General features: G+C 39.4%; 1 protein-coding gene across 2 annotated transcripts in view; it reads right to left on the reverse strand.

The window, feature by feature from the left end:
• slco3a1a (solute carrier organic anion transporter family member 3A1a) overlaps nt 1–14,179 on the reverse strand; it is a 94,830-nt gene that overhangs the window by 74,355 nt on the left and 6,296 nt on the right. For both annotated transcript variants that reach the window (XM_061894795.1, XM_061894796.1), the window contains exon 2: nt 6,272–6,725. In XM_061894795.1, coding sequence (XP_061750779.1) covers nt 6,272–6,725 — 454 coding nt within the window. The remainder of the gene's footprint in view (nt 1–6,271; nt 6,726–14,179) is intronic.

The following is a 14,179-nucleotide window of genomic DNA, read 5'->3' on the forward strand; positions in this document are numbered from 1 at the left end:
CATTAACGTCTTTCCCATTAATAAATAAGTTACGGTCTGAAAACCCATACCAACTAAGATATTCAATTGTGTACATTGAACCTATAGGTTGCTGTCTTTTTAAAGAGTGATTGATCTATGTTGCAAAAATTGGTGCAGTTTAATAACGCGAAATTCATTTATAGTTATTGCATGCTGTATCTTCAAATGTTTCGGTATATTGCTCGTATGTCTTTCTCTTGATGAAATAGAAACGTTAATAGTTATTACAAGTAGTGCTCTTGCCATCTTTGTTGTTGCTGTAGGACGTAACTATGTACATTGCGTGATGACGTAAGCCTCACCCAGAAGAAACGCAAGCGATTCCAAGGAATTGAAATACATTGGGAACCGGTTCTGAACTTTTCTATTCCCATTCTAGTAGTAAGCTACTGTATGTGTCCTTTCCAGACAGTAGACACATGTTCTTAAATGAAGAGGTTTTTGTAAAAATTGTAATGACATTAAAAGTTGGCACACATCTACACAGTCTGAATCGTGTGGCGTCTGCAAAGCGTATGCCAGATTAAACACGCGGCTCTCCTATTCAAAGAGCTTCTTCCTCTCTAATTTCCCTCCATTGGATTCTTCAAAGCACTCCTAAAATCCCCTTTAAATGCTTGGAAGAGACATAACGCGAGTTTGATGATGCATAGATTTAACGTTTATTGTTTGAAAAGCCACCAATAGAGCTCAGACTTTTGTGTACACTGTATATCTATCATTTGCGCTAGGGCGAAATGAGAGCCTGTGGCACATATGCAAAAAAAAAAAAAACCCGCATGAAACAGGCAAATCTTCTGTGCGAACGTTGACGGAAGAATAATGCAAATAAATTGTCAGGACATATGAGCCAATCTTGCAGAATTTCAGACAATCTCTTCCATTCATGCAGCTGGGGCCACATGACATGCCTGCAGCAGAGGGATTAGGACGATCAGCTGAGCGCGACTCAATACCACATTGTTCCCCGCTGCTCGCCGCTTGTTTTCCCTGCAAAGCTCGCTGCAGCTTATCAAAGGAGGACAGAACCAAACGCCTGCCAAAATCCAATCACTCCCAGTCCACTTCCATGCTGTAAACTGCAAGCAAATCACCCTCCGCCCCCCAGGCGCCAGAAAGTCAAGGCCTTTTTGGCACTTCTAAAGGCTCCTTTATAACCCCAAACAAAGCGTGAGGTTCAAGCTCATGTTGGGGACAAACAAACATGACGAATGGTAATTTAGGAAATCAGCTTTGGCCTTGAAATTACCCTTTTGTTGGCAGGTCATATCTGCATTGTGTGACAAAAGGTGTGCTGTGGCTATCACATACGGTGGCTTTAATTCAGCATCCATTCTTATTGTCTTTGCTGCACAACCATAACAAACAGCTCTGCCGACACATCTCTTTTAGTCCATCCAGGCTCGATGTTAAAAATTATAGCCAGTCAAACATGGAAACATACAATTATATCAACATGGATAATGAAAAGTTTAGTCACTGGGTGTTAGAATGCTCTGACATATGGCTGTTAAACAAACTGTGGCTTATAGAAAAATAATACTGTTCTTACCAATTCCTTACAAATTTACTGTATATCATCATGCCTGTGACAGGAAATGTGTTTGTGCATTAAAAATATAGGTTTGTCTGGAAAATGTTTACCGTATTTTTCAGAGTATAAGTTGCTCCGGAGTATAAGTCGCACCTGCCGAAAATGCATAATAAAGAAGGGAAAAAAACATAAGTCGCACTGGAGTATACAGTAAGTCCCATTTTTGGGGGAAATTTATTTGACAAAACCCAACAGCAAGAATAGATATTTGAAAGGCAATTTAAAATAAATAAAGAATAGTGAACAGGCTGAATAAGTGTACGTTATATGAGGCATAAATGACCAGCTGAGAAGGTGCCTTGTATGTAAACGTAACATATTATGGTAAGAGTCGTTCAAATAAGTATAACATATAAAACATGCTATACCTTTACCAAACAATTTGTCACTCCTAATCCATAAATCCTATTAAATCTTATACGTTTAGTCTCTTACGTGAATGAGATAAATAATATTATTTTATATTTTACGGTAATGTGACAAATAATTTCACACATAAGTCGCTCCTGAGTATAAGTCGCACCCTCGGCCAAACTATGAAAAGAACTGCGACTTATAGTCCGAAAAATACGCATTGTTTTGCGTTTTTGCGTACATTTTGCGCCACAGTTACTTTTGTGACACCTTTTTTTTGCGTCTGTCTTCACGATGTTCCTTATCGGCACCGATATTTGGTACTTTTTTGGCATCTAGCAACAAATCTTGCATCCTTTTCTGTTGTTATTATAGAATGTAGTCGTGTTTAGAGGCTCTACTTCTGTTTAGAGACTCTACTATTGCAACAACACATCATAGTAGGGTCAAATCTGTTGGCTTCCTGATGGATTGGACTCCCACATTATCATTTAATTCAACAATTCAATTATCATACGCCCTCGTCATCCATTGCAGAGGATGACCCTGGAAAGGGGTTCCCTACATCTTTAGTCCCTTATCAAGGTCTTATTTTCCCCAGCTGGGGTCTTTTGACTTTTCCTTGCCAGGATGTGGGTTTAAATCGGAATCTTGTTGTGAGTTTAAAAACCCTGTTAGACACTTGTGATTGATTTGATTGATTAAAAAAAAGTGGCGGGAAATTTGCTCCAGTAAAATCTAAAAATATACTGCAAGCACATGTTAATGTGTAACTAGACTGGGGGTCAGCAACCCCCGGTTTTGGAGCTGCATGCGGCTCTTTGGTGCCGCCCTAGTGGCTCCCTGGAGATTTATTCAAAATGTATGAAAATGGAAAAAAATTGGGGGGGAAATATTTTTGTTTTAATATTTTTTCTGTACAAATATGACACAAACCTTCCTAATTGTTAGGAAGCCCACTGTTTAATATGTTTGTGTTTATGCTTTGTTGATGAGAGTATTTAGCGAACGCCTTTTTGTCCTGCTAATTTTGACGGTACTTGAACTCACCGTACTTGTGTGGACTGTGACGCAAGTTTGTTTACATGTATAACTTTGTCCAAAGCTGCCAAAGAAAGACGTGTTTTATGCCACTCCTTTGTCTTTTTCTGTCCACCAAATGTTTCATGCTGTGCATGAAATTGACTTGTTAGGAGTGCTAATCGTTTGTAGGTATATTTGAGCTCATTTAATTTCCTTTACTTACGTCCTCGGTGTACAAACCCCGTTTCCATATGAGTTGGGAAATTGTGTTATATGTAAATATAAACGGAATACAATGATTTGCAAATCCTTTTCAACCCATATTCAGTTGAATGCACTACAAAGACAAGATATTTGATGTTCAAACTAATAAACTTTATTTTCTTTTTGCAAATAATAATTAACTTAGAATTTCATGGCTGCAACACTTGCCAAAGTAGTTGGGAAAGGGCATGTTCACCACTGTGTTACATTGATTTTCCTTTTAACAACAATGAGGAGACACATTTTTTAAGCTTCTCCGGTGGAATTCTTTCCCCTTCTTGCTTGATGTGCAGCTTAAGTTGTTCAACAGTCCGGGGGTCTCTGTTGTGGTATTTTAGGCTTCATAATGCGACACACATTTTCAATGGGAGACAGGTCTGGACTACAGTCAGGCCAGTCCAGTACCCGCACTCTTACTATGAAGCCACGTTGATATAACACGTGGCTAGACATTGTCTTGCTGAAATAAGCAGGGGCGTCCATGGTAACGTTGCTTGGATGGCAAGATATGTTGCTCCAAAACCTGTATGTACCTTTCAGCATTAATGGCGCCTTCACAGATGTGTAAGTTACCCATGTCTTGGGCACTAATACACCACCATACCATCAAAGATACTGGCTTTTCAACTTTGCGTCTATAACAATCCGGATGGTTCTTTTCCTCTTTGGTCCGGAGGACACAACCTCAACAGTTTCCAAAAACAATTTGAAATGTGGACTCGTAGACCACAGAACACTTTTCCACTTTGTATCAGTCCACCTTAGATGAGCTCAGGCCCAGAGAAGCTGAAGGTGTTTCTGGGCGTTGTTCATTAACGGTTTTCGCCTGGCATAGGATAGTTTTAACTTGCACTTACAGATGTAGCGACCAACTGTAGTTAATGACAGTGGTTTTCTGAAGTGTTCCTGAGCCTGTGTGGTGATATCTTTTACACATTGATGTCGCTTGTTGATGCAGTACAGCCTGAGAGATCGAAGGTCACGGGCTTAGCCGCTTACGTGCAGTGATTTCTCCAGATTCTCTGAACCCTTTGATGATATTACGGACCGTAGATGGTGAAATCCCTAAATTCCTTGCAATAGCTGGTTGAGAAAGGTTTTTCTTAAACTGTTCAACAATTTGCTCACGCATTTGTTAACAAAGTGGTGACCCTCGACCCATCCTTGTTTGTGATTGACTAAGCATTTCATGGAATCTACTTTTATACCCAATCATGGCACCCACCTGTTCCCAATTAGCTTGCACCCCTGTAGGATGTTCCAAAATAAGTGGTTGATGAGCATTCCTCATCTTTATCAGTATTTATTGCCAACTTTCCCAACTTCTTTGTCATGTGTTGCTGGCATCCAATTCTAAAGTTATGATTATTTGCAAAAAAAAATGTTTATCAGTTTGAACATCAAATGTTGTCTTTGTAGTGCATTCAATTGAATATGGGTTGAAAATGATTTGCAAATCATTGTATTCCGTTTATATTTACATCTAACACAATTTCCCAACTCATATGGAAACAGGGTTTGTATTTAATTTATACTTGCATGTCTCATGACACATTATCTGCATGTCGTTTTTGATAGTTGTTTGTGTGCCATGTCGTTCCAGACCATGGCAAACGTTACAGAGCTTGTCAAAGATTGTAATAAATACATTAGAAGAAGACAACCTGTCGTTTCCTCTAACTTGGACACACACATCTATAACTTTGGTCATTCTAAGCCACTCATTTCCAGGAGTTCTCTCACCCTCTGAGAAGCCCCCGTTTTACTGTTTCCAATGTTGTAAAAATGTGTAGAATAAATATTAAAATTTCAACAATACTGTCAACAAAACTTGCGCCAGCCTGTGACACGGTCATTTGGATAGTAGGCTATTATAGCTAATATGACTCTTACATCAAACCTTTATTATAGGACTTATAAAAGGCTTTTAATTTTTTGCGGCTCCAGACTGATTTGTTTTTTTGGTCCAATTTGGCTCTTTCAACACTTTGGGTTGTCGACCCTAAACCGTACTTATGTTGTTGTTTCACGTTGCTTAGAATTAACATACATTATAGGCAAGTTGAACACAGAGGACCAAAACTTAAGAGATTTTGACATAGTAGGGCAGTTGGCAGTTATGGGATAGTAATTACTAATGTATGCACCTGGGGGTCTTGGCTAGGTTACCTTAGTCATGCCACCTCCCTGGATTGAATTGAACACATCAATTTGAATTAGACATGCTAGCAAACAACATCAAAAGAGGAGAACAAAGGCCTCCTATGTTGGAGTCTTGAAAATGTGTTTTATCCTAAAGTAGGAAGGCCCTGCTAGCCTTCACTGTTAAAATGTTTAATCCCTGCATCCGCAAATGTAACCACACAGCAATCAGGAATCTGTTCAATTAATAAGCGACCTGATGTAAAATGGCACACTTGGAGCATTAGCAGATTTGACCATATATAAAAGTGACAATAACCAATGAAAACTGCTGCTTAGCTTACAACCGGACCCGATTATTTGGATCTATACATACAGTGCACATCTCTACAAACATGTGCTGATGACATGGTTGTGCTCCTACAAAGCTTTAAAAGCTGCTTGTGAGTTTAAGCTATCTTTTTTTGTATGAACAAAAATCAGCCATAGCAGCAATGCATCCCTAATCGGCCATTGTACATTAGGAAATGTGCACTGCCAGCACTTGGAACGCTCCTTTTGAAGAGCCGCATCAGCAGCATCTTGCCTTGTAGAGGGGGGTTGGGATGCTGGGGCGAAGCTAAGATATTTAACCCATTGCATCGCACCTGGCCTCCGACACCACACAAAACCGCTGTTAGGGAGATGAAAAATCTGCTCACCTGGCACTTACAAGGACAGACCAGTGCTTGGGAGTCATTATGTAAATACAGAGATTGTTGACTCAAACTATGTCAACATTTCACCTGATAGTAACGTACCACGTTCACGTGTAGGAGCACTTTTTCTTTGTTACGACGGCTTTGTGGACTTATGATTGGAGATAAGTCTTACCTATGTAGAGGGAAGAGTCTTTCTTCTTGACGTGATCGTCTATGTAGGACACCCCCAGGGGCTGCACCGGCGTGGCTCCGATGCCCAGCAGCACCTGAGCCCCGATCAGCAGCAGGTACATCATGTTGGTGTTGGCCCTGTTGGCACACACACCGTCCTCCGCCAACTGAGTGTCCTGGCTGCTGTTAGAACACACGTCCCGCCCCAGGTCAGTTCGCCACGTGTCTCCTATCTCGTACTGGTTGGCAAGAAACTCGGGGAGTGCAGAAAGGAAGGCGCCCAGCGCCATGACGATGCCACCACACCCGATTAAACGGGGCCGGTGCGCTTTGGCCCCGAAATAGCTGACAAACAGGATGAGCGCCAGGTTGCCGATTTCGAAGCTGCTGGCGATCACTCCGACGTCGGCGCTTTGCAGGTTGAAGCGACGCTCCAGGGTGGTCAGCACGCTCACCTGCGGAAAAACAGGAGACGGTAAGAATGACAAACATTTTGTAATTCCCCATAGTGGATAAAAACAAACATTGCCATGTTGGCCTATGCTTTTATGATCCGTCATGCAGCCTTTCCATTGTAGCTGCATGAATAACAAGCAGATCAGTTGTTCCACACTGGTGCGTCGCTGCCAACAGGCCTGTTTTCCATTAGCTGGCCAGTCATACTTTTTATTTCCATGACTTAGAAGTGAGGAACAGCTCATCTCCAGCCTTCCACCAGCTGGCATCAACACGAGCCAATCACACCATCAAATACTTTATTACATTCCAAAGTAAAGTATCACAAAAATGTATTGTCAAGTAAAATGAGGTTGTTTTTACTCTGTTTCGTGTGAACCACTGACACACCAAAACATTTCTCAGGCTATTTTCATATCATCCCCAAAACTGTCTTTGGGACTTGAATCGGGATTTTCCACTCTCCCAGTGGCTCATTCAAAATTGGGGTTTTACTGTTGCAACATTTTTCCACTGTCCTGGTGTAATGTGTGTGGTTATTTTGGAACTGGGTAGCCTCGTCGTTGCTTAAATGTAGAAATGACCTGCCCTGGATCTTTACAGATGTGCTGTCTGCCTGGATAGGCTCCAGCAGCGCCCCTCCCTACCGCACACGTAACCCTTGAGTAGGATTAAAATTGATGAATGGTTCTTTCAAAAGGGACAAATGCGTAAATGCGAATTAGAAAAAAAAAATACATTAGCTTGACTTAAACTGAGTTTAAGACACTTTCACATTCTTTTCAAATACATGTCTAAGAACATTTAAGTTCAAACATGACAGTCAAGCATCAATTTTTTTTTAGATTTCCAGTAAATATTGCTATCAGAAGACAAAAAAAATTAGTCGGAATGTACTGTACAATTGTAAATAAACATCAAAATATTATATTTAGACTGTCAAATTTAATGCTTTAACTCATGCAATTAATCACAACAAATATTGCATTGACCATGTACATAAGCAGATTAATCATACCATTCATCTTTAACACACATGCTACTTTACCTGAAATTGTATTATACGTCAGTGCATAGATGAGGGAGGAAACTGGTGTTCTCCCTGACAAATTTCACTCCAAAATAAACTATTTTGAGCTGCTGCTCACTGCTCCCCTTACCTCCCAGGGGGTGAACAAGAGATGGGTCAAATGCAGAGGACAAATGTCACCACATCTAGTGTGTGTGTGACAATGAAAAGTACTTTAACTTTAACTTAACTTAACATTAAGCCACTCTTTAGTTTAATGTTGGGGTATAAAAGTCAGCCTCTATAAAAAAGTGTTAATTTTGTTGACTAAAAATGTTCATCTTAGTAATCGTCAAAGACCTATTTTTCCATTACGAAAATAAGACGATTACGAATCACAACAAAGGCACCAAAAACAATGATGAAATTGACAATTTAGTCGCCAAATAAAAACCAGACGAAAATGTTGACAGGGGAGGGGGGTTGCGCGCGGTGTGATGCCGGTGCGGAAGCAAAACTGTATTAGGGCTGACCACGGCAAAACTCCCAAAGGTTATTATCACCCTTTTAAATTAAAATGATCGCAAAACCGAGAGATTGATAATTGTACTCTGATAAACTCATGAATAGACTGGTGACAGCTCGCCATCTTAAATGCTAACATGAAAATATTATAGACTCATGGATTGACTGGTGACAGCTTGCCAGTTTATATGCTAACATGAAAATATTAACATCTTTCCCTAAGTAACAAAATATCCAAATCTAAACTTATATAAACACATTTCTGTCTGCGCAACTAAGCCATTAAACTGTGCACATTAATCCCACAAACTGTGTTGTCATGACACAGATTAATCAGATTAATCGATATGAGAAATATATGAGACGGAGGTGGTTTGACAGTGTACGAGGACCACGGAAAAGAGTAAAAGTAGAACGACGCCCACCAGAAATAACACAGTACTGTAATAGATTTTATTTGTTAGAAACTTTAAATTTTAAATACTGTAAAACTTGAAGTGCTACAGTAAAAGTTAATATTTACAAGTATACAAATTTTTAGCCATAAAAAAACGATAAAATATTAAGACTTAAACACTAAAACTAGAGATGTCCGATATTATCAGACTGCCGATATTATCGGCCGATAAATGCTTTAAAATGTAATATGGGAAATTATCGGTATAGGTTTCAAAAAGTAAAATTTATGACTTTTTAAAACGCCTCTGTACGGAGTGGTACACGGACGGAGGGAGAAGTAGAGAGCAGTTGCGTCTCCCAGTAATACATGCCAATCCTCCCGATTTTCCCGGGAGACTCCCGGATTTCAGTATCCTCCCGATTTTCCCGGGAGACTCCCGGATTTCAGTGCTTCTCCCGAAAATCTCCCAGGGCAACCATTCTCCCAAATTTCTCCCGATTTCCACCCAGCCAACACTATTGGGGGCAAGCCTTAAAGGCACTGCATTTGCGTGCCAGCCCAATCACATACCTATAGCTTTTCACACACACAAGTGAATACCATGCATACTTGATTAAACAGCCATACAGGTCACACTAAGGGTGGCCGTATAAACAACTTTAACACTGTTACAAATATGTGCCACACTGTGAACCCACACCAAACAAGAATGACAAACACATTTGGGGAGAACGTCCGCACCGTAACACAACATAAACACAACAGAACAAATACCCAGAACCCCTTGCAGCACTAACTCTTCCAGGATGCTACAATAATCACCTCCCACTGCTCCCCCACTTCAACCCCGCCCACCCCAACCTCCTCATGCTCTCTTGGGGAGAGCATGTCCCAAATTCCAAGCTGCTGTCTTGAGGCATGTTAAAAAAAATAATGCACTTTGTGACTTCAATAATAAATATGGCAGTGCCATTTTGGCATTTTTTTCAATAACATGAGTTTATTTATTTTGGAAAACTTTGTTACATTGTTTAATGTATACAGCAGGGCATCGCAACAAAAATAGGCATAATAATGTGTTAATTCCACGACTGTGTATATCGGTATTGGTTGAAAACGGAATCGGTAATTAAGAGTTGGACAATATCGGAATATCAGATATCGGCAAAAAAGCCATTATCGGACATCTCTAACTAAGACTAAAACACTATCTAGTTGTGAATGTAGTTATGATGCTCTGCATCAACCTTTGTAAAAGTGGTTTCAAGACAACTTTAAAGATGCGTTATACTTTTTGAGTCGACTAAAATGTTGAGGAATTTAGTCGACTAAAACAAAACTCAAACTCAATCAATATAGATGACTAAAATATGACTAAAATTAAAACACGTTTTGGTCGAAATTAAAATTTGCTGTCAAAATTAACACTGCTGTAAAAGAGTGAGTTTTGAAATAAGTTCTCCTTTGCAAACTTTAGAAAGCAGAAGTGACAGCAGGTTGTTCTCCTCTCTGCTGATAACACAACAGCGGTACACGGGAGGCTGATTGGTGGGAGCCGCACGTGCTGAGGTCCTCTGGGCGAACAGTGTTGACGGAAAACTTTGGAACGAGCTCTGACGTCTCTTAGCCTCGAGCGCCACTTTCTCGCATTGAATAGAGGCCGAATTAATGCGTGGCTGGCTGGCTGGGATTTAGAAATGGCCACGTCTCATCTTGTTCTTCTAAATGATGCCAAGACTGAGGAGCAACCTGTTGACGGCAAGCTTAACTGCATCTGAGGAAGCCATCGTCTAGTCCCATCAGATCTCATCCCATTAAGGAAGAATGCCTGAGCAGGAAATTGATTGTGATTGACAGCGCAGCAATGGAAACAGTAAGAGTTCCTTCTCGAGCTCCAACATGCTTGAAAACTCCTGTTCTTGACATAGACCAGTCTTCCAAGGAAATAAATTATATACTGTAGGGAGGGTAAAAATGAGTGGAGTGCATATTTGGGAGAGACCACAGCAGCTACATTTTGTCAACGTCACCGCTCAAACCAGAGATAAATGTTTAAAATGTTGCATGGCAACAAAATAAACCTCACCCAGTCGTGTGACATCCCATTACCTCAGAGACGCATGAGGGGACAAAGAAACCCTTGGTCTAGGACTTTCTTTCAACAAGTAGACTGTGAGAGAGAAATGTTTAAAGTGCTAAAATATTACAGTTGAGCTGGAACTTTGATATGAAAGGCAGAAATTAACATAGATACACATCATTTCATGAATACTGTACTGTAAAATAGTTATTTTTATGTATTGCTGCCAATGTGGCTATACTAAAAACTATTTATCTTAGGTACTTTCCACTCAAATGTGATATATATTATTCTAAATAAGCAAAATAATCTGCAAATTGATCGACATGTCTTTAAACTAGTTTCTAAAATACTTTTTTGTGTTTTATTGACCAATAAGTTTGCTTCTTTGTAATAAAATATCTTCGTATCTTCATTTTTAGTAGTGCAGCACAATCGAAAGCTAAAAAAAACACATCTACTGATCAATTCAAGACATTGTCATCTTGCTTTAAAATGTAACGTGTTGAACTTAAATAAGGAACACCTTTTTCAATGAGAAGGGCTTCAGGGTAATAAGAAATGAGCCAAGTGATACACTGAGTGACTCAACTTTAGCCTTAAAAATTCAACTGAATTATTGAACAACTTTGTAGGAAATAAAAGACTGAAAACAGCTTAAAATGTAAATAAAATAAAAATAATAACAATATAATGCTGTAACACAAGTCATGTGTCACCAGGAAAACTTCCCTATGGACAACCTTATAAATAGGGTACAGTAAACTTAAATGCGTGCGTGGTTAACCAAACTTAAAATTGTGACCCAAAAAGGGTTTTAACTGACTTTAGTAAGATGAAATGCCATTGTGTTAACTGTCTAATTTTAGATGACAAAAAACTCAAACACTTTTAAGTGCACTACTGCGACTCTTGACTGCATGTTCAGTCACCGCCAGGGCCGCCAAGCGTGTTGATTAAGTGTCTTGTGCTAATTATCAGATCGCACAAAATGAGGACGTCATGATAGCTGGGTTAGTCAACGCACTGACAGCAAGAACTCTTAGGTGCCATCATCCAATTAGTTTAGGACTCACACGGACAAAGCTCTTGTCGGATGACGTCTTGTATGTTAGGTTTGGAGACTAATGCCATAGCCACGGAGGGTCGTGTCATTGTATTTGTCCAAATAATCGTCCCATGTTTATGTTTGAACAGGTGTCTAAACTACAAAAGCCTGTTAATAACATTACAAACTGTCCTGTAGGTTTTTCATTTTCAGAAATAGGATGAATTCAGTCAGCATTCATTGTTAAACTTGAGGTAAAATAGACGCTACAGTTTGTACAGTACCCTAAAAGAGAGTAGATAGGACTAGTTATTGGACTACTGACCAGGTCAAATACCTTTCCACGTGAAACATTACTATCATATCAGCAAGAATAGTACTACAGTCCATCATTAGCAATGGTTTATTACCTGCATATTTTGGGTAGAGTGCCTTTTACAAAGGTGATACTGTTTTTGTACGAGGGATGCAACGATATCAACGTTTCATATCATGGTTATTGTCACCAAAATGATCACGGTTATCATTATTATCCCGGTAATGTTGAAGGTGCTCAAAAAGTACGTATGCGCACACATAACCAAGTTCAATGAAAAAAAAAAATGCAATAAATAAATATCCACCTGATATACTTTCTTGGCAGAAGAACTATGTTATATAGTAATATTCTTCTGGCTTTCTAAGAGCCATATTATTGTTATTTGAGTATTTAAATGTTAATCCTCTCCCGTTTGAATTTGTAAAAGTTTTAGTTCTTTTTTAATAATAAAGACAAAAATCTCTGTGTTGGGTGTGTGACGTCTCGTTCATGTGAAGGCACGCAAATTCACTTCCTGTTGTCATACTGCTTTGAGTATCGATTGATTGATCCATCTGTCTAAGAAAGCACATAGCTTGTTGGTTTTATGTGCAAAACTAAATATTCTAATTGTTCAAACAGTAATGTGTTTATACATGTTTAGATTGGGGAATGGCATCTTTTAAAGGAGAAACACATTAATGTCTCTGGTTTTCATGTTAGCATTTGCTAGCTTCTCTGGTTGACTTTATCAAAGTGTTATCAATCATTGGAATTTTTACGACAGTTCATCGTTACATCCCGGACTGGACTTTTACAGTTTTTCAAATTAGCCCATATTAGTTAAATTAAACAAGACTGCCTAGAGTAGGCTCATTTGTAGCATTTTGGCCACATTTACACTACTTACTATGATGTCCAGTTTGGATTTGTCGTTAAAATCAGATTTTTGGATGTAGTCATTCAAATCAGCAAAATCCATCCATCCATTTTCTACCGCTTATTCCCTTTGGGGTCGCGGGGGGCGCTGGTGCCTATCTCAGCTACAAAATATGCGTCTTCTATTTGCGCCTAATGTGAATGGATTGCATCAGTGAACAAAACACAACATCAGAGGCGGAAGTAAACATGGCCCCAACTTGCGGAGGTCTCTGTCATGCCGCATTTGTGGAAATTTCAAGGATGTTGTGCAATCGGAGCTGACAACACTTACTGTACTTAACCAAATATTTGGCATATAACTATGGGCAAGACTTTAAAAGATTTGTAAATATTGAAATTTTACTATTTAGGGACGGCGTGGCGCAGTGGGAGAGTAGCCGTGCGCAACCCGAAGGTCCCTGGTTCAATCCCCACCTAGTACCAACCTCGTCACGTCCGTTATGTCCTGAGCAAGACACTTCACCCTTGCTCCTGATGAGTGCTGGTTAGCGCCTTGCATGGCAGCTCCCTCCATCAGTGTGTGAATGTGTGTGTGAATGGTTAAATGTGGAAGTAGTGTCAAAGCGCTTTGAGTACCTTGAAGGTAGAAAAGCGCTATACAAGTACAACCCATTTATTTATCATTTAGGCTAAGGTTGAAATCAAATATCAGCTATAGGTGCACAGATGGTCAAATAAAATTGCTCTGCAGTCTTAACATACATACAAGTAAGTACCCTTTGCATCGACAAACCAAAATTGTACTGTATCTCTGAATCAGTGTTTTTCTTTCTTCTTTTTGAATAGAAAATATAGAGCTTTTGCTTTAAATTATAAAACTTTCCGGAAAAAAAAAACAAAAAACTTCCTTGATGTTTTTTTTCTCACACCTATAACATTTTTACCTAACGTATGCTTATTTGTGACAATGGAACATAAATAAGCCATCACACTGTATATTGAAACAAGTTTTTTTTGTTTTTATCTTTCCCCTGTGAGCGTTCCAAAAGGAGACAGCACATTCTCCCCTGTAAACATGACTGCACGAGTCGATTAATTTCAACATAACTCAGGAAACAGCCTCTTGGAAAGTAAATTAAACTGAAAATAGACCCAAGTCTGACAAATTTACTTTGTTGAAATGTTCCAATCAACACTGCAGAGGTACAGAA

This window comes from Nerophis ophidion, linkage group LG03, assembly GCF_033978795.1.
Source record: "Nerophis ophidion isolate RoL-2023_Sa linkage group LG03, RoL_Noph_v1.0, whole genome shotgun sequence".
Classification (NCBI taxonomy): domain Eukaryota; kingdom Metazoa; phylum Chordata; class Actinopteri; order Syngnathiformes; family Syngnathidae; genus Nerophis; species Nerophis ophidion.